This window comes from Lepisosteus platostomus, unplaced genomic scaffold, assembly GCF_059453375.1.
Source record: "Lepisosteus platostomus isolate fLepPlt1 unplaced genomic scaffold, fLepPlt1.hap1 Scaffold_99_H1, whole genome shotgun sequence".
Classification (NCBI taxonomy): Eukaryota; Metazoa; Chordata; class Actinopteri; order Semionotiformes; family Lepisosteidae; genus Lepisosteus; species Lepisosteus platostomus.
In genome coordinates, this window is record NW_028291711.1 from 31,199 (window position 1) to 59,170 (window position 27,972).

The following is a 27,972-nucleotide window of genomic DNA, read 5'->3' on the forward strand; positions in this document are numbered from 1 at the left end:
GAAAAGTTGAAAGTGAAAGGAAGGATAGTTACTTACTCCCTGTTCTAGTCATGATAAAACTCGAAAGTGAAAGGAAATGTGTGTTTATAAAACTCCAGCGCGGTAATCCCCTTCACCACCTTACCGATTCGCACCACAGAGGAGGACCGGAGGATACAGGTGAGATGATCATTTGTTTCGATCAGTCACAATCTCAAACTCAGCACAGCCTTCGGACAAGGAGGTATCGTGTGGCGCAGATTGCTGGCATGTTAGATTTCTGCTTTAAATTAGTCTGAACTAATAATAGTTTTGAAACTAACAGAGAGAGCCCCCACTCTGGACCTGTTTCAAGTACAAGAAATGAGATTAGTTTGGAGTCTAGGCTTTTTTTGTTACTGACAGGAGATGTAAACGTAACTATCGAAAACTCCAGGATAAAGGGCGCCGGACAGGATAGAGCTGTACAGCTTGTAACTGTCGCTTCCTCCTGTTCAGATACAGCTGTAGGAACGGTTTTAAACAGACTCGCATTATACAGAACGCTGAGTTCACCGCATTTAACAATATGCAGCGATCGAATGGATTAACCCAAGTGTCTCCAACCTACGGTATCTTTATCCGGCCCGAGAACAGAGGAAAGCGTCACCACTACATGCTTACGCGCAAGTGTTAAATTAAATAACCTTTACCTCAGGTTCACGTTTGTTGTGCTTGAGTTTTCTTGCATTGTTTTTTTACATCGAAATGTCAGCTAAGTGGAGAAACGTTGACGAAGAGTGCCGTATTTTTAATGAGAAAACTATTTCGTGATTGAAAGCAATATAAAGCGTTGTGCTTAATACGCAGAGAAACCGTCGCTGTTCTCAAGGAGTATAATATCCGAAGGCATTACGATACGAAGCACAGAAATACTCAGATGTGATTGGCAAAATGATTTCAGATAAAGTAGAAGCACTGAAGAAAAACTTAATTTATTAGCGTGAAATATTTAAAAAAGCGATCACAACAATCAGAATCCATTGTAAGGGCGAGTTTCAAAATAGCACGTCATAGCTAAGGCAGGGAAACCATTTACTGATGGGCAGCATATACAAAGAAAAAGTTGCTTTGCTCGAACAAATATACCTGTCATCTAATACAACTGCTCGTCGCACAGAAGACCCGGGAAAAACGATTATTTTGCACTGTATTCATCATCTTTCATCAGCAGGCTTTGTGCGATAAAAAATTACAATTATCTGAAGTAATGGATAGTGACAGTGAATTTTATACGATAGTCCTCCCTTAATCATCGTCAGTTTAAAAACTTCCTATCTGAAATCGAAAGTGAATATCCGGACGTTCCGTACCACTGAGGGGTTCGCTGGATCAGCAAACCCAAGTGCTAGAGATTTAGTGAATTACGCACAGAATTCGATATTTTCATGACTCAAAGGACACGACCTATTCTATAATTTCAGATTTGTTTCAAATTTTATAATTTCAGATTTGTTTTCACTCGTAAAATCCTTCAGACAAAAATTCTTCAGACAATAATTCTTTTTGGACAAACAAGTGGCAGCAAACAATTTTGTTCAGTTCGCAACTTGTGAAAAGTACAGAAATGAATGTGCCGAACCTTTTCCGATCCCGTTCACTTTAAATGTGATTTCACATTTGAAGCAGAAATTTCAGGACCGTTTTCAAGATTTTAACAGTATCTCACAGAACATAAGATTGTTCAAGAACCCTTTTGCAAGTGAAGTTGAAGATCTTCAGCCTGAATTGCCGCTCGAAGTAATTGACTTTGCTGCGAATGACTTGTATAGGGATCTGTTTAAGGAAAATGATTTGTTAATCATAAATCACTGCCTGAAAGGTGTTTTAAGAACATTCCACGAGCAACTTTTCTAAAGTTTTCTGTCTTCTGCCTCCACATTTTGTGTGAACAAACATTTACAAAGATGAAACAGACATTCTGTCACTGAAGCAATTCCAAATATCGCATTAAATTTGCACACATGTATGTGAATATTTCTTCTAGTTTTATTTGTTCATTTGAATATTACAATATAAGGGGTTTCATTTAATTTATTATAAGTGTAAATTGTGTTGTTTATTACGTATTCCTCCATCATAAAATACCTACCCTCCCTGTGTCTGGCCATCTGGCCTTTCTTCTGAAGAAAATGTGGCCCTCGAGGAAATTAAAATCTGATTAGGACTGAAAATCTTTTTTTCCAGTCAATCTTTTTTTCCAGTTAAACAGATTCAAGAAATGTTCTAATTTCATTTTCAAATACTTTGAAACAATACAAAATCCATAGAAGTGTCTCCTCCCACATTTACGTTAGAGAAATGGGTATCTGTTTGCTTTAAATTAGACATTTTATCATTTCTGATTTCTCCTCTTATCGGAGAAGCTACAGATATAAAAATATTTAACCTAACTGACTAACACAAATGCATTTTTTTGTGGTTAAAAGCAACATATAATATAGCTGATTTATTGTGCACACCAGATCATCGTTGTAGAACTGAGCTGTGGTCAGGACCAGAGGGGAACCGCACAGAAATTGAATCGTACTGACCGATTCCAGCACAAAGGTAAGCGAAGGAAATCACTCCTAATACCAATTGCAGAGGACTTGGCAGCTGAAATTAGTCGCTATCTCTGCACTAAAATATATCCTCTGTTGCAACAAACACAAACAGCTGCTGCTGTCTAGAGGTTACTACACTAACCAAGTTAGTACAGTGCTAAGCAGATCGCAAGGGAAAGTTCTGAATGACGGAGAAACGCATTACTGAAATAATATCGTTAATATGAACTTAATTTAAACATTAGTGACTGTTAATATACTGTATTGAAATATAAAACTGAAATTGTATTCCAGTCTTGAAGCAAGTGTCATCATTTTGATCATTTGTGATAGATTTCTGGGAGACATACTGTGACGTAGATTAATATTCTATGGAGTGAAGTGAACTAAAATCTAGGCAAATACACCTTAGTAAATGGGACTCCTATAATGTTTTTGCTTTCTTCTAGTTCTGCTTCTAATAGTCCCAGTAATCCTATGTTTGCCTTCATAGTATTTCATATACATAAATGTAGCTGTCAAAATCTCAACATTGAATAGTTTGTAAGCGCAGATAGAATAGATTAGTAACGATGGCACAAGTGCCCAGAAATGCAAAGGTGTTTATTGTGAGGATGTGTCTTTCGACCTTTTCGGCTCATGATTACAAGACAGGCCACTGTGTCAAGATCATTCAATTTCAACGAACTTTCAGATTTAGCACGCTCTGCTTAAGCTCCGGAGTACTTAATGCGGTACTATCAGGAGATCATCTCCAGCTCTGAGTTCAGATGCAACGAAAACTGCTGGGGACCAAAAAAAGCTGGGGACCAAATGAACTTGTGTTTAGTACGGTGCTGAGGGTTCAGCATCGTTGTTGTTCAAATTAGCAAGAACTGCCGGTGCTCTGAATCAGAGCTTTTCAATTAGTCTGTTCAGTGCGTTAATATGTCAGCCATAATTATTCATTTATCTGTCTTGTGTTAATATATAACTGAATGTTCTTGGCAATTTAATGTTAATTTGAATTTAAGAACGGCATTTATATTGAAATAAACCAGAGAAGGTAACTGCTTATGAGATACTCAATTGCATTTAATCACAAACGAACAAACGATAATAGCAGGTGCGTGTTAAGCTTGAACATGTATTATAGCAGTTTTTATTTCCATTGATAAATTATACTGATTCATACAGAGATCCTTCAGACAAATAAAGCAAACACATTGCTATTTCGGTGTTATAATAGGCATAAGCTACTTTTGTGTCTGCAATAATTTTAACGTAAGTGTTATGCAACTTCAGGGGCTGCATTTGTTGTAATGTTTGTTGTACAACTCATCTACATTAAGAGTTTTAAATTAAAATAAAGGTGCGTAGTGCATTTTCCTTACAGCTGAGTGAAAACAAATGTTACACAAAGCATCATCTAATGTCCAACAGCGTTAGTCATTTTATTTTTTAAATAGAATTAACATCAATATGTGGATTTGATCTACAAAAACAAGTTACATTTACAGCTCTAAAAAGGAAAACTTAGAGCTCTGTAACAGATCTTTTCAGTTAATTGCTGTTCCTCTGATCTTGAAATTTTAAAACCACCTTTTCCTTGCCTTTCATGTGGTCTGTGTACTATTCCATTAACAGCACCGTCACTGCGGCATGTGCGGTCTTGCTCAACCTTGTTACCGACTGGATGGGCCTCCTGTTCGTCTCCAAATCTTTCCGCACATTTCAACACCATTATTGTTGGACCACAGCCACAGATATGAGAAAGGACACTGTTCCAAAGAATTGTCTTAGATTATCACTTTTAATAATATGTTTTTTTTTTCTTTAACTTACCCATACCTTTGCCTATACAGTACAACTTATTCTTTGCATCCCCAATATCCCTGCTTTCCCTGAGAAACACAAGTGAAGAGTCAAATCCCAAAGAAAAATACAACAAATCTATTCAATTAACTCCCAGATGTAACAGAACACATGTAAGAATTACACTCCATTTCAATTTGTATTTCCTTGATTTCAGTTCTCTTCCCTCCCCAGGTTATCTGAAAAATTAACTATCACATACAAAAGGGTTAGTGTTAGGTTAAACATGCATTATCTGTAGTACAGCTACTGATAAAGATAGATATTAAACTTCATTATTAACAGATTACACTTTTATTAATAAATACTTGTATTGATAAATAATTGTTGTGTCTGGAAAGCCCCTCAAGTATTGTAGGTAAATTTTACAATAAATGTCAAGCTAAAGATGCTAAGTTCATCATTTAGTGAAGGTATCATTTCCACTATGTTCAGGAAAGTTCTAATGGGATCCCGTGCTTAGTCCGCTACTGAGTTGCTTAAAACCTGTGAAGAGGTGGTTTAAATTAATCTACTACTACAATAATATCTAGAGGGCAGCAGTTGTTACTTTGGGTTCATTGTAATTCAGGACAGGTTCAGAATGGAGCTGTGGACAAATTTCAGCCATGTTCATTGCATTTGATCTTAAGTTTGCTCACTAGTTTTGCACAGGCTGAACTCCAGTTGGTTCGCTGCTTTGGGGTCGATACAATTGGTCCCTTGAGTTATGCCACCTGGAGAAATTATTTCCAGATTTGTGTTTCTTTTGTAAAACCCAAAGCACTGGAAACACATTTTGCTGAGATTAAGTTAAAAATAAGGATATTAAATTATCAAAACATTAAACAAGTGAGATCCCATGTAAGTAGATAAAGTCTCAAAACCATCCTGTTTTATTGTTAATTACGGTTAAACCAGTAAATCTGAGATACTGAAGTTTGGAAATATGCAGTACATACTACAATGTTGACAGATAAAATTGTATTATTCAAAGTTTAAGGCTGTTTTAAATGCACAGTGGAAACAAATGTAGTGAGACTGAAACAGAGCCCTTCCTGTAGTTGTGACAGTGTGTCCCTTACTATGAAAATTAAAACAAGCAGCTATGCAGTTGTTGGACATGTTAATATATCTTGTTGAATGGAGAGTACAATTTTTATATTGAATTTCTCTGTGCAACTGTCTGGTGCTACAGCTGCCTGTCAGTTCCCAGGTGTGTGAGTCACTGTTCATATGACACCACACTACCCAAATTAATTAACATTCCTACATGGCAGAGTCACAGTGGAGCCTGTGTAACATATTTTCTTGAGAAGAGGAAGGTAAGCAGTCCTTTTCCTCACAGTGAGGATAGTTTTACATGGGTCAGCTCTGCTGTTATTATCAGGAAAAGACAGGTGTGGAAACATGCTCACAAGCGAGTCATGAACACGCATAATGTATACACATTGGATAATATGAGCACATATCTTCTAGACAATTCCTGGAAATAATAAAAACATTAAGAAAGAAAGGCAAAACAAAATGTTAGATTATACATCTATTAGAGCAGAATGCAAATCAGGGAATGTTATATTAGTTTCAATTTAAGCTGTCAACCAGGCCTCAACTGTCTGTACTTACAAAATTAATACAGAATGTTTCAGGGGACATTATTCCATCTGGAAATGGCCTCTGGACATATGACAAACAGGAGTACTAAAAGGTTAAAATCACATAATATAGTAATAGTAAGGCCTCATTTGGTATACTGTGTACACTTTTGGTCACCACACTAAAACAACAACAACAACAATATATATATATATTCCTGTTAGAATTAGGTCTGATAACTACCAGATACAGTTTGGGACTCAGGAGAATGTCCTACACTGACAGACTGAAGGACCAAAGCCTTTATGTCTCGAACAGAGAAGATCAAGGGGATTTGATAAAGTATTCAATATCCTCAAAGGTACTGACAAATTCATCACAATTAAATACAAATTAGAAGACACAAGTGAGGACTACATGGAAGTATATGTAAAGCTGAGAACAGGAAGCTGTGCATCAGATGGTTTTGGAGGGTTGCCTGAATCTTCAGTAAATCATGTACAGCACATGTGACTAAAGGTTAGGCACTGCTGTAAGCACTTTCCAGCACAAGACCAAAACCATGTGTCCGAGGTTACTGAAACACCAATAGAAGGATAAAACAGGTCTTGTGATCTGGTGTTTATCACCACACCAACCCTTAGATGACCATAACCTCTGAAAACACAGCCAGTTTAATGTGATAATTACCACTGTGCTGAATATTCCTAATTCAAGATAAAGGTGAGGTTGATCTGTGTGAATTCAAATCCAGATTCCTTCAGTTTATTAAAACAGATGAGTTTATTAGAAATACAATTAATACAACAAAGGCCTTTGGAAAGGAAAGTGGAAATGGTTGGAAATAGAGAATTTGAAAAGTGCAAGTTGCTAAGTTATAGAGTAGTGTTAACAAAGTCAAATTCTAATTTGAGGCAGAAGGCATCATGTTACATTAAGTCTTTATCAAGATAAACCAAACACAAAGTTAATAAATACATATATATATATTAAGGAACAGTGCAAACTAAAAAAGCTTTGCGTCCGTATTGCTTATGTCTTGGATAGCGGGGAAGTAGGCATCATCTGGTGCGGATTTGTTAAGTAGAAGACTGCTGTGACTCTGCTCAGAAGCTGATCCAGAGTTGCTGTGGAGCTCATGTAGATGGGCTGCTGGCTGGAGTGGGTGGAGCAGTGGATCAGACTTTACTCCTCTTGTCTAGCTGAGCTCTTTGTTACTTCTTCTCCCTTGTCTGCTGACTTCCTTTAGACTTGACATCCACTAGTAGGACCTAAGGTCTTCTAAAACTTCCAGACTTCCAAAGTGTGGCTCTTGGCTTGCTCTATTGATTAGCCTCAGACAAAGACATACCAGAGTCTTTTCTTCCAGGGTTCTGATTGGCCAGTTCAAACCTGTGATTTGCATATCTTGCTTTCAGAAATTTTTATTGCTTCTAACAGGAAAGACAGGATAAAATATCCAATAATTGAGAAAACTCAAAACTTCTTCTGAGTAAAATTTACAAAGTTAATATTAGATTATTAGATTTCTGACCTACTCATGCTTTGCCCATTCATTTGATACCAAACAAGTACAGCCTGTTTATTTCTGAAATGATAATGATGAATTATATTGTATTTTAATTTAATAATTTAGGTTTAAGCTTTCGTAAGGGAATGAAACATGTGGCAACACATCCAGTACTTAATATAGTCTTTTATCAATACAGAATGAAGGATGCAATTTTAATAGGTCAAAATTCTGACTTGCTTTACAAGCAATTGGAGAGGATTGTATCCTCATGTATTCACTAGACTCAAACCTGGACCCTCAATCGATGTTGATGGATCAGAAAAATCTGAAAAATCCTTACAGTAATGCTTGTTGTAACCAGGATTCCGACTGTTCCATCTGTTTAATTATGAATTGCTCTTTAATTTAAGACCATACAAGTGATACAGTAGTTACAGGCATTTGCTCAGATATCCATTGTTTCTCTTAGTTTAATGCAGTTGGTTCTGTTTCTTTTAAATGTGATAAATAAAATATCTATTTATGGATGATTTTAAGGTATGTTTGGTCAGTTCCTTTAAAATGAATCTTAAAAAAAAGTCCTTCTTGCATTTCTTACTAAGTAGTGGCCCTTAAATTATGGCCTTGTGTCAGGTGTTGGGAAATCACCTCTCTTGACTTGAGAATCACTAGCCCTGTTTTGTTCTAGGCTAAATGGTTTTATGTCTGTTTCAGTACAATTCTTATCTCTCCTTGAGAGAGGTTCACAGTCCTTCTAGCCTTTGTAGAAACACAAAGAATAATAAATTCCCCATTATTCAGAGATGCAGGCATGCAGACTTGTTAGCAAAGTGTGGAACAAGCTAGACAGTAATATGGTTAAATTTAACAGCCTGTGTGACATTGTGTGGGTTTTAGCGACACCTTTCACCGGTTTCAGGCTCAATATCCCAGACAGAACTAGAAAGTCAGCTTGTAGTCGCTCCATATTTAGCTTTTCGGAAGGTTTTTAGGGTAAATGTTAAAACTCAGTTTATTTCTCTGAAGTAGAGAAGAGAGGATTATCTGAGCTGAGGGCTCATGGTCCTGGCATGAATGCTTGAGTAGCCACTTGAGCCTTTAATATAATGCTCCTAATTAAAGGTGATGATGATTAGAGAGATATTCACTTGGCTGTTAGGGAAGAGTGATATTGGTTTTCTCGTGTGGGGCCCTCTGGTGGTGATTAGAGATTTGGGTTGTGATTCAGGAGGTGAATTTATTTTGTTTTCTATGTGACACCTGTCTTTATTTTTCAAGAAACAGCTGAATGAGTCCCCAGATCAATTAACTAACTACCAAATGGGAAAATTAGCCAAATGGAATTTTTCATATTTGTATTGCTCTAATCGAGTATAACCATAGGCAAATCAGTTTTCCCACAGGTCACATTTTTATGCCATCCAGTCAGAGCTGACTTCATGGTTTCAAATAATCTTGCATAAATCAGACCTCTGTCTACTCCCTTAAGTTATTTGTGATCACAAAATAATGAATGTTGCCTAGCTGCTGTTGAATCAGGAGTTAGTCACCAACTTATAACACTGTTCCATTATATAATCACTTCCAAGTTATGACTTTGACTTATAATGCAAATTTCAGAATCAATTTGTATTGCTGGTTCAAGGAATTGTGATAATGTGTAAAACTAATCAATATACATTAACTGTTGACAGCTATAGTACGTATACATGTTTTTACAGTCAATTTGTTGTGGCACAGGTATCCTGAATGAATTAATAAGAATCAGAACCTATAGAATTTTTACAAAATTCACATAGTATAAAATAGTGAAAAATGAGTTAATGTATTCTTAAGTTAGTTTTCTCTTATTTTACCAGGAGCAGAATAGGCATGATGGCAACTCCACAGATATTCATTGAGATCCAGAATGATAAAGTTGTACTCAATGAGAGGGCAGCTGAAGTTCTGTCAGGAATGACAGGTGTTGCAGAGGTGATTGGCATTGTGGGTAAGCACAGGACTGGAAAGTCTTACCTGCTGTCTCGGTTCTTTAATGAAGACCAAGGATTCAAAGTTGGACATGGAGTGGAAGGATGTACCAAAGGCATTTGGATGTGGTCCAGACCACACCCTTTCCACACAAATGCCTGTCTCCTGCTTCTGGATACTGAGGGATTGGATGACTGTGAAAATAGGCTCATAACTGATAAGACTATATTTTTACTGACAACACTGCTGTCCAGCAGTATAATCTTCAACATCAAAGGATGTATCGACAGAAGCGCTATTGAAGAAATTCTGTATCCTTGGGAAGAAAACATTTTAAACTATACAACAATATAAATTACTAAAAAAGAAATCTTGAGCTTTACATAATCCTCCAATTTCATGAGCAGATTTAGTTTTCAGTTTAAAGTGAATTCTGGGGTGAGCTGTGGTGATCTTTGTTTATGCTGATTTGTGTCACCCATGATGCCCAGTACTGTTACTGTACCAGCTGTGTGGAGTTGTCTAATTGGAGAATTAGTTAATATCATTGCTGGGTCACTTCACTTCACCCCTTTCAGTACTGAACCACAAGTACATATGTGCAGTCAGAGTGTTAATGAAGTCTGCTGTAAAATATTTTTTATAATCTTATGACAGCTTCTAATCATATTCTAATCATATGAAACTGAAACTGAAACAATCTAATTATCTAGAACTGCAAAAGTCCAATAAAAGCCAAAATAAAAGCCAAAATCAGATTTCTGGAGCATTTCAACAGGACATTACAGGAAAAAAAGGACAATGAAGACTTATATTGGAATTTAAAACAAATATCAAAATTATTGTTTCTGACTAACAAAGAGATTATAAATAAGAAAATATTATTATCCATGTTTAAACCAGGTGGTGCATTGGCACTGTGATTATCATTGCAGCCTTGCAGCACTGGGGCCCTTGGTGTAATTCCTGGGGTGCTCTCTGCATACTCTTTGCATGGGTTTCCTCCAGGTGCTTAACCAAGTGGTTTGGTAGAGTTGGCCCTGGTGTGAGTGTATGCCCTGTGATGGATTGATGTCCTGTCCAGGGTGTATCCTGCCTTTTGCACATTGATTCCTGGGTAGGATCCATCTCTCCTGGGACTCTGAAATGGACAAGTGCTTATTGTAAGTGATGCAGTGTTAAGAATTTTTCAAATAATAATAATAATTGCTTACACTTATATAGCGCTTTTCTGGACACTCCACTCAAAGCGCTTTACAGGTAATGGGGACTCCCCTCCACCACCACCAATGTGCAGCATCCACCTGGATGATGCGACGGCAGCCATAGTGCGCCAGACCGCTCACCACACATCAGCTATCAGTGGGGAGGAGAGCAGAGTAATGTAGCCAGTTCATAGATGGGGATTATTAGGAGGTCATGATTGGTAAAGGCCAATGGAGAAATTTGGCCAGGACACCGGGGTTACACCCCTACTCTTTTTGAGAAACGCCCTGGGATTTTTAATGACCACAGAGAGTCAGGACCTCGGTTTTACGTCTCATCCGAAGGACTGTTCAGTGATTTAAAAATATCAGCAATGTTAAACTCTATTTTTTAATTAAAGGCCATTATCAATGTGACGTCATAGATTTTTTTTTTCCTGAAACCCAGTACAGCTGCCTCTTACAAGTTGTACATCAGATGTCTCTCGTCAGTGAGGAGAAAAATAAGTCACTTAAAGATTACCTTCCGAACTTGTTCTATATACTGATAAGAGATTTCCAGTTTGAAGAATTTGATCATGATAAGTTTAAGGACAAGTTTCTGAATGCCTTGGATAAAGAAACAAAGACAAAATATAAGGAAGTCTTTGACAAAACAGAAATTCATATTCTGCCACAACCAGCTCTTGGGAAAGCGCTCAAGTAAGTATACTTTTTATTTATATATAATAATATAATAAACTATTCAGGAATTGCCAAATACTTAAACATTTTGTTCTTGTTTTTGAAAGTTTGCTGTGCTTTATATAATTTCTCCTTTCCAGTGTGTGTACAGTATTTGAAAGGAAGGGTCAAATATCATCTGTACTCAACAGACTCTGCTTACTTCTGTCTGTAATTTCCTCTCAAACTCAAACCTTCTGTTTTTGTTGTCCCCTCACATCCTTGCTAATGTATTAGGATTTGTTTTGGTGAGGAAAAAACAAGTGAGACACAATCTATTCATAGATCATCTTTTCTTCCTTATTTGCTTTTCACCTCTGCTAAACAGTTTTGTTTTCTGTCACTTAGTCTTACCCCTGTACCCCTATTATTTTGATTTGCCTGACATCATAATATGATATTAATTATCACTCTAATTATTATAATAATTATAACATTCTACTGTTCCTAAAATCCTATTCTATCTTACCTGATGGATCCACATTTTAAGTAGTAAACTATAATTTATAAATTTAAGTAAACTATAATTTCTATTTACATTTCTTTATTATATGTAAGTTTGGTAATAAGAGCATGCTTACTTAAGTGTTTTTAACATATGTACTTGATTCTTCTTCAGAAAACTCCCGGAAATGAAAGATGAAGATTTAGACCATGACTTTCTAACATCACTCAACACCTTTGTGACCACTGTTCGTGATAAACAGTCTGCTCCCAAGGCAGTGAAAAGTCTCATCTGCACACCAGGAGGTAAAGCCTTCACAAGCAGCTCTGTTAAATGACAGTGGATATTCAGTTATGCGACTGTTGTCAATTACATCTCTTGATTTTCTTGTTCAAATTCTAAAAATGGAATGAGCTGACGTAAAAAAGCACTTTTTTTAGCACTTTGGCTTTACACTTTGGACAGTACACCTGGCTGAGGAACTGACAGTGCTGGTCGGAGATTAGTGTTGCCTCCTTACTGAAGGATGAGCCAGAGGAACCTGCTGCAAAGGATGTTGGGGTGGAGGGAGGGGTCTGTTACATTGGCACATTGAAAATGTCTCCATTTTCATCCTTTGTTTTAGCATATTTATGGGACAAATTAACCTATTTTATACTGGGAGGTAATAAAATAAAACACATGGTTTTGGTTCCCCAGAAGTATATAGTGTATTCAAGAGTGATCATTAAATGAGTAAACTAAGATGTCAATGCATAGAGAGACTTGGCTGAACCCATGTTCCCAGGCTATAGGGTGAGGAAACTGTAAGCCCAGTTCAGAGAAGAGTGGCTGAGGGGCTGGTGCAGAGGTGGAGACAGGGGGAGGAATGAATTCATGAGCAAGGAGGAGAAAACGTTTACGTTTACAGTATATACACTGATATAAACTGATGTCAGTGCTGGTATACATTAAATAAATAATAGTAAGGAAAAATTGTCACATTTTGTAGCAATAATGTTTTGTGATTGTATGTATGATTCTTCTTCTTATAATACTTTGAAGAAACTAGAATTTAAAATGCAGTCCTCATCAGAATTCAAAGAACGAATAATTACATTGCAGATTTCTAATTGCAGTTTCATTTTTATTCCTCAGTTTCTGGTGAAAGATGTGATATTTTTCCTGAAAATACATATTTGCTTTGTTACATTTTCATGCAGAATGTGTTTTTTTTAAACAGGGACAACCAATGAATTTTTACATCATTAATGTTTCAAATAATTCTGAATGTTATCACTGCAATTGTTGCAATACTAATGTGTTTCATTACTGTATATTGATAGTAATAATATGAAAAGTGTGTTAATGAAAGAATGTGTATTTTTTAATTAAGGAAATTACTTCAGGAATGCTCACAAATTAGAGCAGCTGAGGGAAAATCCATCTTTGTTTTTAATGTAAACTACATTAAAAACTAATTTTATTAATTTCTGAAAAATCAGTTAACCAAATGTAAAAACTCGTCTCAGCACTTATTTTACTGCTGAGAATATAAGAAATGAGATATAAGCAATCTTCTGGGAAGAAGTCAAAATGTAATCTCACCCCCTTCACCAGGTGGAAGAAGATTTCCCAGAGAGAAAGAAATGCTTCTGTAATATCAAAAAAGTCCATGTGGCCACTGACAGCAGCACCTGGAGGACACAAAGGTTCTCCAGTATTGGACTCATTCAGTGAAGAAAGGAAACTCAGCCCCTTGGTCTTTAATTTCCTTTGACATGTTGCCCCAACTTTATGTCTGGGAATGTCAATCAGATGTGTCTCTTAATGCCTCAAAGTGCAAATATGGATCTCACACAAAGCATGATAAATATTAATGTTTACTGCCCTGTAATATTATTAAATATTTTTAAAATCCAGGAAATATTACAAAGAACTTTTCATTATTTTATTAAGTGTTTGAGGCATTAAAAGCATTACAGGTGCTGTCAGTTCCAGTAATTACTGGTTGTATTTTTATGGTTTTTCAGTATAAATATACACATTTTGTTTGTTCTCATTTGCTTAATCTCAACATATCACCACCTGACATTACTCTTTTCCCCTCTGTGAAGCCTTTGTGGAGCTGGCTCGCTCCTACATCAACATGCTGAACAAACAAGACAATGTCTGTCTGACAGTAGCTGCTCTGGAAATGAATGAGGCCTGGATAAACAAAACATTTCTATTAGCAAAAGATAACATGGAAAATATTGTAACAGAGATGGAAGTTCACCTTCCACACAATGAAGATGCACTGTGCAAAGACTACAATGAAAAATGTGACAAAGTAATTGAGGAGTTCATGAAAAAACTGGAATATACCAGCGGCACGAATCAAAAGGAATTAAAGAAGAAGGAGTTACAGGTAAATCTAAAAAATAGTTTGTCATTAAATACTAAATACTAAATTAAAATATCAGTAGAGAATGAATACTGTACTTGATTTCATTGTTAAATAGTTCTAACTTGTTTACTTTGTTTATAAAAAGCATACACAATTGCTACATATAAATATCAATAAGGCTGAAATGCTAATATTTTCTGAAAACCTGAATATCTCCCATCTTCCTAAATAATTTTTTAATCTAGTGAAAATAATTACACTGTTTATTGAAGAGCAATGAAAGTATAAGTGTCTAGGTTTTACATTAATAGCTACTTCATTGCATACATGAATATTAATTAGTCAGCAGATAGGTGTGTTATATGTTCTTTGGGATAGCAAAATACTGAGCTCAAAGCACAGATGACCGATGTTAACGAGTTCCTTAGAAATCTGTATAAAAAGCCAAAATACATGGGTTTTTTTGATGCAAGAATGGTGAAGGTTTGCCCTGCTTGAGTAAAACAAATTGCCTGGTTAACAGCAAGACTCATTCATGCCATCAGTAGTCCAGGAAAAAAAAACCAGACAACCACAGACGTATTTACTGATCTTTAGGAAGTGATGTAATAGAGAATTAGAGTACCAGAGGTTAAAATCAACTGTGTCACATTAAGGAACAGCAATGCATTGCAACACATTCACTAATATTTCCCAAGTAACATTCGCCTCCTAAATTAATTTTCATCATGCCATGCTGTGTGTTGTATCACATTTCGCAAAAGTTTTTCAAATTGATTTATCATTAACAGAAAAAGAATACATAGATGCACAAGTTTGATAATAAAATAAAGGGAAAAGTGACATTATGGTTTTGTATGCCTTAGTAGATATGGTCTAGTGCAGAAAAAGGAAAGAACAAAGTGTATATCTTCATTGAAGCAGCAAACATATTGTTAATTGAAACTTTAGGAAAAGCACTTTAGGAAACCTGTAATTATTGTTTATATTCCCTTTTCTTTGCTTATTAAAACATGAATTTCCATCAAATTTTACCATTCCACTTAGAAACTGAAAGACCAATGGCTGAATGAACTTTGTAAAAAGAATTGCATGAAAAGATTTACGAATCTAAAGGATAAATACACTAGAGGTCTTCAGAATCACAAAGACAAAGAAATATTTAATGAAACAATGAAGAGCATAAAGAAGATCAGAGAAGAATACTTCAGGTTTCACAGTAAGTTAAATTGTCGGCTCAATTTAATTGAAAACAATACTTTTAAAGTTGTTTTATCAATTGTTACAGTTTACGTCTGTTTTTTTAAGAACATTTCAGTACACAAAGAATGAGCTCCCATGGTGCTCTTAGTTTTTGGCCTGACGTGCTTTGTGCACTTGAGTGTTTAAACTCAGTGTTTAAACTTGTTTCCACAAGGCTGTACCTTTAAACTGTTGCTTGGTATGACTGCGGACCAGCAATTGACTTTAAGTTGTCTTGTGTCTTCCACAAGCGCAGCAGAAATTTAATTCTCTGCTCAAGGATCGTGGTATATTTATATGATACAGTATACAGTATATACAGAAGCAGCCATTCAAGGTTCACAGTACAAACCCGTACAGCACGCAACTAACCACAAGCCACCTCGGCATATGCCACGGTACGTGATTGGCTGTCCAAAAATACCGACAGGGGCACTCGTGGTGCATTGGTCAGTAGTGAAAAGATTTAATCATTTAATCTGTTTACTGTGCACATTTTAATCTGCTTAGTATTGAATATTTATATGGAATTTTACCACTAAAGGGAAATTTTAGTAGCTGAGCATAAAAAGAAGAGGAACATAACGCATCTGAAGGTCATAAACGATATTAATTTAGGAACATAAACATATTACTGTATGTAAACTGTACTGTATATGGCTGGTCTTGGTATTTTAAAGAAAAATACACACCAGTATTCCATTTCTCCCTAAACATTTTAAGCATCAAAGTCTTACAGTACATGTGGTTATTTTGAAATGTTTTTACTTGCTCCTTCTGACCATATTACTGTACATTTATATACTTCGTGAAAAATTGATATTTTTAACCTTTGCTAATACGCTCGTTATCGGATAAACAAAAGCATACTTTTAGAATTGGATAAATAGGGAATATAAAATGGATTTGTGTATCTAAATAAATTAATAACGGTATAGCTATAGTTCTATATTGATATGTGTATTGCTGTTTCAGTGCATGTCTTATGATTTGCCTTGGCGGCATGACAGCTTAAGTGACTGATGTGTAAGCATGAGGTTGGATGTTTCAATCCAGCAATCTCTGTGAGTTTTCTTTTAACAAATAAACATTTCTTTGAAAAACTAAAATAGCAAATATTATGGACACTACAGTATATTGACATTTTTTATATTGCTAAATATCACATGTTCGTACCGTATGTACACAGTGGTACCACAGGTTGTAGGGCGTAAATCCACATGAGCCCGAAAGCCCTACATTAACGTTGTGCATTCGCCTGGCGCTGCGCGGTTTACATCTCTCTCTGCAGGAGTGCTGGCTGTGCCGAATTAAACCGGTTTCACTGTTTTTTTCAAAGTAGGATAGGATGAGTCTTCCAGCAAAAGACACTCCACCTTCCCACACGGACACATGTTTTCTTAGTAAAACAGGTTCACAGTGCGAAGCTGTGTCAGTCTTCTGTGTAAAGAAAATCGGTTTGAACACCATGGGGGCTGTTTTTAATAAGCTGCTGAGTAAAGAATAGGAATTTTCCTGCTGTCAGCAGTATTGTGTATATAGTTTTTTGTACAGGCTGTGAAAAGTTTCACAAAAAGAGGTCTTTAAAATTAGGCTGGTCAAATGATTATTTTAATTCTTAAAAAATAAATCAAAAACAAGATATAATGTTGTGTTCCTACTTAGACATTGCACGACTTTAAAAGCTTAAAAAACAGGTTTCGATAGTTATTAACCACTTTTAAAAAATGGGTGATTTTTCTTCCTCATGATCAGCTTAGAATCTCTTTTTATGCTGTAAGGTTTTTACTACTTAATTAAACGTTTAAAATACACGAATTTCATAAACACAACACACGTTTCGATTAAAAAAAATAATATTCTGTTATCTTCCTGGTATGTAGAACAGATCAGCAGGTTTTTTTTCCCGTATCAGAGGCTCTGAAAACAGTGTGCTGCCCACTGCACTGTGTCAGAGGGAGAGGTAGCATTGGAAAGGAGAAAGCGCAGAGCTCAATAATGCACAATGGCTGTGAAGCACCAATTGCATTCATAACTTAGTGTTTAAAATTAAACAACGTCAATAATTTTCTTTGACTTCTAAGTCCCTTTATTATCATCAAGCACAGGTTTCTTTTTTGATGCCATCGTTAGACAAAGCAGGAACTTATTGTACTTTCTAATGACATTACATGTGGAAAGATTACAGATTACAGATTTTAATCGTCTTTAATTTTGTTATACATTTTAGAAAAGTTTCATCTACGCATACACCACAAAACTATTTTCGATTGTATTTCTGAATGCTATGTATAAAAAAACTTTTGAATGGCTGCATCTGTATTACAGACATTTACAACAAAGACATATCATAAAACATTTACATATATTGTTAAGTTATTACTTTAAATATATACTTTAAATTACTGTAAATATATTACTTTATTTTATATAACACCTTTACAACTGGCATCTCAAAGTAATACAGGATTCTGGCTATCAAATTCTGAACATATTGGAGATTGCTAAGTGTGGAGTTAAATAACCTAGTGAACAGGATGTGCATCTATTAATTGTATTGAAAAAAGCCTTTCTTGATTTCTCTAGTTCCTAGTTTCTCTATGTTCCCTTTAAAATAAACGATTATCCCACAATGCTGTGTACTACATGGCCGGTAGGGAAACTAAAGGGAAATTTTAGTAGCTGAGCATAAAAAGAAGAGAAGCATAAAGCGTGTGATGGTCATAAACTATATTAATTTAGGAACTGCATCAGAGATATTTTTTTAACTGCACTACATTGGGGAGAATCAGTATAGCTTACATTTATATAGAATGTATAGAAATACATTTTTCCTGCATCAAAGTTTAACTCGTTCAGAGTGCCCTACATTACAGCCCCAGTGCTGCAAGGTAGCAATGCTAACCACTTCACCACCGTTAAAAATGGATGGATATCTTAGTTATCTTTCTAATTCACAGGTTTGCATGCATAATTTAATTTTGAGAGCCACTGAGACATCTGGTACTACTGTTGTATTTATGTATTTATAAAAAAACATACAAAAAGCACACTAACAACTGTGCCATCCTATTCCTTAGTTAATACATTTTATTTTTATAAACAGTTAACATTTTTAGCAAAATATTTTGAATTATATTTACCCTATTTTTTCTTTAATTTTGTATTTAACTTATTTTATGATAGAAAGATTTAATGTACATTTGAACAATAAAAATATGGTATTACAAGATGTGGAGAAAAGTGCAACAATTTATTACAGTGCTAAATTTAATATTATTGATTACTAATAGTTTATGCTAACACCTAACTTTCTTAAGTAGATGTATTAAAAACAGGTGGGTAGCTGCGTCAGCATGCATAGGCTGCAAAGGAACAAATAATAGGTTTATTCCATGCTGAAAAAAAGAAGAAAGAGAACAGAACGTTTCGGCCGTGGAGCCTTCTTCAGGTCTTGAGTTTCCTTAACTCAGTATATCTTGTGGAGAAGGGGACACAGAATCTCAGTCTGGTTACCAAAAAAAAAATTGTTCAAATATTTAGTTGTTAGTTTACAGTTTTTCTTTCCTACTGATGGCAGAGCTGAAATCCGATGGAAGTAGATCCCAGACACAGTCTAATGTTTTAAGCAAGCCTTCCTTCAAGCCAATTGAAAAGCAGTTCAAAAGGCTTACACATTAAGCACTAATACCTTCAACACTGTGCTATGGTTTACCTGTTCTAGAGAATTACCTTTATCAGTTCATGTGATATGAATGTCATGAATGTGAACTCAACAATCTCTCCTTTCTGGTGTGAGATAATAGCAATTTATTTAGGTTCTAGGACTCACAGAATACAAAGAGATTTCACTTCTGACAGCTTAGTCTTTCCTGTTGTACATGCAAAGATGTTCTTTCTATCCAAGATCCAAAACTGTATGAGATGTATCCGATTTGTTTGACTTTTAGTGCTGTCCTAAAATTATACAATCATTATTTTCATTTGAACTAACCTTTCATTTTTTTAATAATCCTGTCCTGTTGTATATTGAATCGACAAAACACTGTGATTAATGAATACAAAGTTTTGCTATATTTTACTGGTGCTTGTACTGTATTACAGGGGTTGTCATGCATTAAGATTCCAAAACAAAAATAATTTAAAATTTCTGAAATTCTCACTGAACTTAATGAACATAAAAGGTATCAGTCATTCACTTGAGAACTACACATGTGTTTATAAAGACACATTTTCTAAAGATTGTGTACATCTTTAAACATTGATATTCACAGGCTAAGTTTTTTTTTTAACGTGCTTTATGCTGTTGGAGTAAAGCACTTAAAATGTTTTCATTTAGGGTCTGATGATATAAGCAAGACTGTGTTTTCTGAACTTGGCACCCTTCACCTGGACCCTTTGCTTAAAGACTCCTTGAAGGTAATTGTCATTAAATTAAAAACTTCTTATTGAATTGTTTGGTCCACCGGTTTACTGAAAGACCTGTTACAGAATAGTGGTACTATTGATACAGATGCAGCCATTCAAAATGCGCGGTACAAACCCGCGGTATGGTAATCTACCCACAAGCCACCGCAGGGCACCGCGGTAAGTGATTGGCTGGCCAAAATGACCGACAGGGGCACTCGTGGTGCATTGGTTGGTAGTGAAAAGATTTATTTCATTTAATGTCTTTACTGTTCACATTTTAATCCGCTTAGTTTTGAATATTTATATGTAATTTTACCACTAAAGGGAAATTTCAAATTAGCTGAGCATAAAAAGAAGAGGAGCATAACGCATCTGAAGGTCTAAAGGTTTAATCTAAATTAAATATTAATTTAGGAACATAAACATTACTGTATGTACGTAAACTGTACTGTGTATGGCTGGTCTTGGTAGTTTAAAGAAAAAATACACACCAGTCTTCCATTTCTCCCTAAACATTTTAAGCATGAAAGTTTTATGAAACGGTACCCAAATATGTGATTGCTGTATAGGATGAATTTTAATCTTAAAAAATTATTTAACACGAAAATTAAGCTGTTTACATCTTCCGCCTGAGAACAGTCACCCGTTGCTACCCAACGCAGAAACACAGCCACTAACTAGCAAAGAGAGGACATTAGCTAGCCAATATGATAAAAAAATAAATGATTATTTTGTTTATTTCTTTTGCACATTTATTTGAACATTTCCATCGATTGTACAAGCACTTGTAAACTGTCCAATCCCTAGTTCATCAGGCATTTTCTTTTATACTGCGGGCATTCTCCCGGTCTGGTGCCGGTCTGTGTCTTCTAGGATATAATGCCAGCGAACTCTTGTTTTTATGTCCACTATAACAGACAATCTCCTTTGCTTTTAACCGAGCGTCTAACCCCTCTGATTGGAGAAAAAAGACGTGCTGGTTTGCTATACATACTGTACCAGGAAGATGATTTCTTTCTATTCGAAACGTGTATTTTAAAAGTTTAAGAAGTAAAAACCTTACAGCGTACACAGATTTCTAAACTGATCAGGATCGTTATCTTTGTCTTATCCATAATGTTCACCACTCTGTCCAGCAAATTAATAATAAACTTTATTTTATATAGCATTTTAAACGAATAAGTAATTACATTGCTTATAAACCTAATCACTTTTTCTACATAAACACAGCGTACTTGCTCTCTGAAAATGCTTTTTCTTTTTATTTAGGCTCAGATTTCAACTATAGATCGTATTATTATAAACTTTCTTGGAAAAATGTCTTTTATGTAAACCATGTTTGCTATTAATTCATTTAGGGCTAGAATATGTTCATTGTCTTCCAATCGAGTCGAGTTGACATTAAAAGCTTGCCACGCCCGGACTGTTACACCAACGCATTAGCATGTTAAAGCGATTTCATTGAGAAGCCTAGCTTTCTTAACTAGTAAGTACTGTACTTCCTTGGTTTTGGAGGGGGAGGTGTCTTTCGCTAGAAATCTCGCCCCCTTCTACTTTGAAAATACCTGTGAAACCGGTTTAATTCGTCACAGCCAGCCCTCCCGCAGAGAGAGGGGTTGTACTCGTTAATGTCGTAGCCGGAACACATCATTATATCTCATTTTGTATTTCTATAAAAAAATCGTTTGCCCAGCCTAACACTATTGTTGTTACTGTTTTTATCCTGTAAAGCGCTTTGAGGAGCACAGCTTTCTCACCACTTAGATTACTTGTTGATACCATCCTTACACAAAGCAGAAACTTCTTGTATTTTCCGATGACATACAAGTGGAAAGATTACAGATTTTAATCGGCTTTTTTCTGAACCAGGGAAAATCTGATCATGTTTCTCTATAACAATAAAAAACTTTATTTTACATATCATCTTTAAAAGTGGCATCTCAAAGCAATACAGTAGATGTAAACCACAGATTACAGACTAAATACCCAGACAAACGCAAACGCGTTTTTAATAAAATTATTTTATTCATTCAGCAGAGAGAGCGTAAAACCTGGGCGTAACAGCTGTTCCTATTTCTGATCACTTGCTCTCTGGATAAACGTCTCACCTGTCCTGTTCTTTGTTTTCCTAATTTGCTGATTATGCCTTCTGCGATCCACTCCTGCCCTCACACCTAAAGAAGACTATATTAAATTTCTTTGCGCGGTCCATTGTGCAATTAACCCTTGTATGTGCTGTCCTTAAGGTGATATCACATAAAGGTGATATGTAAAATAATGTTTTTTATTATTGTTATAGAGAAACATGATCAGATTTTCCCCGGTTCAGAAAAAAAGATCTAAAGTATACTAGTTTGTCACTAGTATACTTTTAATACAGTCTTTGCTGTGCTCTTGGGGATCCTTGTGATATTTCGAGCTCTGGTTGAATGATAAGTGTCGCAGTTTAAATAATTTTCGTAGTTAGAAATTATGAAACGCTCTGTTAAAAGCAAGGAAGTTTTTATGTCCGTTGCAGTAAAAGAAAATGCCTGACAAAGTAGGGCTTGGACAGATTCCAAGTGCATTTTTGCAATTTACGTTGCATTGTCCATTGTGCTGCTGTAATACAGTTTAAATAATTTAAAGTCTAAACAGTATCAGCTTTATTTATGGGTTGCAATTTTAAAAAAGCCAAAAAACGCACTCAAAATGCAATTTAGAGCTTTCTGGCAAGAGGAGACACCCAAATTAATAATGTAACATGCCACTGTTTGTGCATGAACAAGGTTATACTGCTATTTCCTTAGATACGCGATTAAAAAAAAACATTTTTTAATCCCCGGCAGAACACATGCCATAAGAATCAGCGCTTTTATATATCGCCTTTAAAGGTGGCTTCTCAAAACGCCTTACAGGATAAAAACAGCAATAACAGCAACAACAACAATATTGTATTTCATTGCACTTTGAAAACCAAGTAATACCTTAACTATATGTGCAAACGTTTTATGATATGTCGCTGTTGTGAATGTCTGTGGAGTGTATCTTATTTGCCTGTCTGTCCTGGCTCTCTCGCTCGCCCTCCTCCCTCTCTCCCTCAATTCAATTCAATTCAAGGTGCTTTATTAGCATGACAGATGGATACAATCAGTGTTGGGTATTTACTTTGCTTTGAGATGCCACTTTTAAAGGTGATAAATAAAATCAAGGCTTTAATTTGCTTTAACTCCGCAAGTCTGAGTTCTCGTGTCTGTCCTATCCGAACTTGAAAGTATTACAATATGTATCTTTATAGCAGGTGGTGTACAGCTTTTTAGTATAGATTACACTTTTCTAAAATGTATTTAAAAAATAAAAACGATTACAATCGAATCTTTCCACGTTTGATCCCAAGATCCCAAGAAAAATAAATCTAAACGGGGAGAAAGCTATGCTGAAAGTTTATTAAGATACTTAGAAGACAAAGATATCAATTTATGTTGCATTTCTCTGATTGTGAATCAAAAAACACATATATTTAAACCCGCGTTTGCGATTTAAATCAAAACGCGATTTAAATCAATATAAATGTTTATATTGTAATGCCTAGGTGACTATTCATTGTTATTAAAATGACTTAAATTCGATCATGTTGTGATATTTAGAAATATACATTTGTTTGGTGCGAGTGAGGTTTTATTTAATCTCTGACGCAGGGAAACGTTTCATTTTTTCAAAGAAATGTTTGTTAAAGGAAATTCATGGCTCCCATGGGATTCAATCACAGACTGTGTGACATGGGAGTCAGGAACCTAATCCATTGCACCACCAGCAAGGTCACATGCAGAGTGCTGAAAAAGCACTACAGAAACATTATCAACAGACAATGTACAGCGTGCATTATTCTTGTGTTGCGGTACATGAATATAATTATATCGTTATTAATTTCTTTAGATACGCAATTCCATATAATATTCCCTTTTAATCAAATTCTAAAAGTATGCTTGTTGACTCCGGTATCACGTTAGTTAAAGACTTCGATGCTTAAAATGTTTAGGGAGAAATGGAATATTGGTTTGTATTTTTTCTTTAAAGTACCAAGACCAGCCATATACTGTATGTTTATGTTCCAAAATTAATATCGTTTATGGCCTTCACACGCGTTGCAGTATGCTCCTTTTCTTTTTATGCTCAGCTACTAAGATTTCCCTTCAGTGGTAAAATTCCATATAAATATTAAATACTAAAACGGACACCATAAAGACGTTTACTGTAAATCTTTCTACGACAGACCAACGGACCACGAGTGTCCCTGTTGGTCAACCAATCACGTACCGTGGTACCGCGCGTCATCGTGCGTCACAATGCGCGACGCCGTAGCCAATTACCTCTGGTACGTGTCTGTACCGCGCACTTTGAATGGCTGCATCTGTATGTTTTCTTTAAAGTACCGAGACCAGCCATATACTGTATGTTTAAGTTCCAAAATTAATATCATTTATGGCCTTCACACGCATTACAGTATGCTCCTATTCTTTTTATGCTCAGGCACTAAGATTTCCCTTCAATGGTAAAATTCCATATAAATATTCAATACTTAAACGGGCACAGTAAAGACATTAAATATACATATACATACTATATACAGTACAGTTTGCATATGGTAATATGTTTATGTTCCTAAATCAATCTCTTTTATGAGCATGTGAAAGGCATGGTGAATCGATTCTCAAAAATTACTGTACTTTGCATGATTGGAAACAAATGCGTGATTGCGAAATGCTGTGGTGTTACTTTTACAATACTTTGAATTTACACTTACAGCTTGTCCAAGGTCATTCATTATTAATACTATTAGTGATATCTTCGTTAAAGACTTTGATGGCGACAACTCAAACATGAGAGGTTGAGCTTTATTAGCTCAGGAAATTCCGGATACTATTATTTTGCTTGCGGTATTATAGGAGAATTTACGGTAACTCGCGGTAAACTGCGTAAAGCGCACCACAAAATAATGCGGTATTGCCCGCGCATTTTAAATGGCTGCATCTGTATATAAATCACAACGTCTTTCACTAGTACAAACTTATGTGCAAAAATTGCTTCGGAAAATAAGATGCACAACATAAAGCATTGGAGAAATGCAAGAACACATTAAGAAACAGTCTCATGACTTGAATGATCTCCTAATTTTGCAGTGCAGTGTTTTGTCACTGTCACTTATTAAGTAGACCACAGATTTTGCTTTTAATTATCTTGCAGTCTGTGGGAGAAATTGTTTTGAAATTGGAATTTACATGAGCTAGAGTTTACAGTTTTTCAGGGTTGAACCTAATTTACTCTCCAACTTTTTTGGAAAAAAGCTAAATATTTTAGAGGCCACAGCACACCATATTTATATATTAGTGTAATAAAAAAATGTATATGCTTTTGTATAATATGGTTTAGTCATAATAGATATAATAGGTCATGATTTTAAACATTTAACTCACAAAGTAAAACAAATATCTGAATTTCACATTAATTAATCTGTGGAAGAATGTCAATACTTTTCTGAGGATGAATTAACAGACATAAACTGTTACACTAAGGAGAAATCAGCTGAATGGATCTACTATCACTATCTTACCATCATCACGGATTCACTGAATAATACTTTAGGTTCTTTGTCATTTTTTCCAAAACTGTAATTTATGATGTTTTAAATGAACACAACAGATCTGGTAATTGCATCTTAACGTAAAACATTTGAAAACACATAAAACTAAATCAGTATAAATATTTTATTTTTTTATTATGATAGCAGTTGATACGCTATCAAAAAACTAAATAAACTGCATTTACCTTTTTAATCACAAATTGGAAAAAAAAATTAAACCTGAAGGCACATGAAATCTGGTAGATATGTTCTGGATGTGGGTAAATAACGCAATGAGAAACCTAAATATAGTCTGATCAAGAACCATTGATCACAGGACCATTTTCAGGGTCCTGTTTTGTGTGTCGAAGTACATGAGATATCAAAATGGTACGAATAAGATACAATGTTTTATTATGTAGTAATATTCTGTAAATGTATACTAATTGTATAATATATAATATCTAAAATAATTCTGATTCTTCTAGAGGTTGTATACAACTGTGTTCCTTTATGTTTAGTACAATGCATTGTTTTTTTTTCTAATTTCTGTGTCTTTCAACAGAAATTCACATATTACACAGTCCTTCTGTACCACAAAAAGAAGATAGAAATTGACAACTTTGTGGGATCTATGAAAACCCTGGCAGAGGGCATTGAAAAAACCCACAAGGGCACTGCAGTAGGCAGCATTGTGGGAGCTGGTGTTGGAATTGCAGGATCAGCTGCTACTATTGGTGGGATACTACTTGCTCCTTTTACTGCTGGTGCCTCTTTAGCACTTACAGTTGGAGGGGTTGTTGCAGGAGTAAGCGGTGGTGCCACTGTCCTAACCTCAGATATCACTAAGTACTTTGTTACCAAGAACAAGACAGATGATGCTAAAAAAATTCAGGAAGAAATACAGAAACACATGAGGGAGCTCCAAAACATAATTGAATATGTTGGCCAAATGATGAAAGTATTTAGAGAAGATCATGCTTCTTACATTGAAAATATGGCAAATAATATGCTGTGCCAGTGCTTCCAGGCTGTGAACTTACTTGGGCCTTTAGATGACATTATAGCTGCGGGGGCCAGCGTTGCAGGCCGCGTTGTCAGAGTGGCTGGTGGAATTCTTGCCGCAGCCACCATGATTTTTGATATAATAATCATTAAAAATAAAGCAAAGGAATTCAAAGATGGTTCTGAAATTGCTAAACAAATAAATCATTTGATAACAGATGTTGAAAAGGATCTCAATCGAATTGATGAGCACATACAAAAGTTTCAAAAACTAACTAGTACAATTTGCTGTGATAATTTTGAAGATCTTGCTTGACCTATCAAAAACAATGATTAAAAGAAATTACAAAAGGAGTAAGAGATCAACCGCACAAATTAAGAAAAAAAAACACAAATCGAAAAGTACAGGAAATAATGCAGTAGAACTTCAAAATACTGTAGTATCCACAGCATTCGTCCACCCAAATTCCATGTAGAAGTAAAACAATCTTAAAGCATATTTGGTTCACAGTAAGATTCAGTTTCTAAAAGACACTTTGTCATGAAAGATGTCAATATCCACCAATGCAAATACGTTAATCGATGCACAGCACTCATCATGTTCTATTCACTGAACCTTTATGAATACTGTAAATAAATGAGTTAGTTATTGCATTGAATGTATCAAATGCTACTAAATTGGAAAACAACACAATGCATTCAATTCAATGACTGTAAAATAAATGCAAATCATTCAAATTAATACTACAGCATTTCCAGAAATTTCAAAAGTGATAATCAGACAAGCGAAGACATCAAAAGAAGAGACACGGTGTACGATACAAATGCTACAAAAGAAAGAAATGAGACTCTGGAAACTGTGTGAATGGATAATCTATTGTGAATCATGATGACACCATGCACTGAACCTTTAAACAACACTGCACTGTAGTCAGAAGGCTGCCTACACATCTGAAAGAGGACTTGCTATTACACAAAAAATTGAAGTCATTTAAGTCTGATAAAATCTTAATACAAATTGAAATTAATATTTAATATTCTCCTCTGTAATGACATTCAGAAATACTTCAGTCATGTATTTTGGATACATACTACCTGAACACAAGTTTAAAATTGTGTATTGAATATTGTTCCATTTCTGTTTAACCTAATTCAGATGTCTGTGAATAGAACATGCTTTATTTTGTAGCTTAGACAGATCGCTGTGACTGAATGTATACTGTTTTCCTCTGTAACGTGTTTAATGTGTTTTTTAATAAGATATAAATGTGGGAGGTGGGAATGTAAACCAAGATACCCAGCCATGTTGTTAAAGTGGATTCATTGGCTATTTTCAGGAAACAGCTGGATGGAATCCTCAGATTATCTGTTTTTGATTATTGTTTGATGTTGTTAAATAAAGAACTATCTTTGAAATTAATAACAAAAGTATATGTGCTTTTTGCTGAATAGTTAATTCACTCGTACAACATTAAATACAGTGCTCAAGCTGATTTTG

General features: G+C 35.3%; 1 protein-coding gene across 3 annotated transcripts; it reads left to right on the top strand.

The window, feature by feature from the left end:
* Positions 1-27,902, top strand: LOC148630294 (guanylate-binding protein 5-like). 3 transcript variants are annotated; one of them, XM_088624060.1, is made up of 9 exons: positions 1-159; positions 2,484-2,568; positions 9,366-9,788; positions 11,136-11,384; positions 12,025-12,155; positions 13,947-14,239; positions 15,266-15,437; positions 19,800-19,879; positions 26,035-27,902. In XM_088624060.1, exons 3-9 carry the CDS (start codon positions 9,379-9,381, stop codon positions 26,788-26,790), a joined length of 2,091 nt encoding a protein of 696 aa, XP_088480186.1. In that variant the 5' UTR covers positions 1-159; positions 2,484-2,568; positions 9,366-9,378; the 3' UTR covers positions 26,791-27,902. The 3 variants fall into 3 exon arrangements, with proteins under 3 accessions (XP_088480186.1, XP_088480187.1, XP_088480188.1); XM_088624061.1 differs by lacking the exon at positions 1-159 and adding an exon at positions 455-590; XM_088624062.1 differs by lacking the exons at positions 1-159; positions 2,484-2,568 and having other exon boundaries at positions 9,656-11,384.
* The last annotated feature ends 70 nt before the right edge of the window (positions 27,903-27,972 follow it).

Excerpts from the sequence above, each read along its gene's own strand:
- LOC148630294 (XM_088624060.1), top strand. The coding sequence starts at position 9,379 with ATGATGGCAACTCCACAGATATTCATTGAGATCCAGAATGATAAAGTT. Across the intron at positions 14,240-15,265 it reads TAAAGAAGAAGGAGTTACAG|AAACTGAAAGACCAATGGCT; the intron begins GTAAATCTAAAA and ends CATTCCACTTAG. Across the intron at positions 19,880-26,034 it reads TGCTTAAAGACTCCTTGAAG|AAATTCACATATTACACAGT; the intron begins GTAATTGTCATT and ends GTCTTTCAACAG.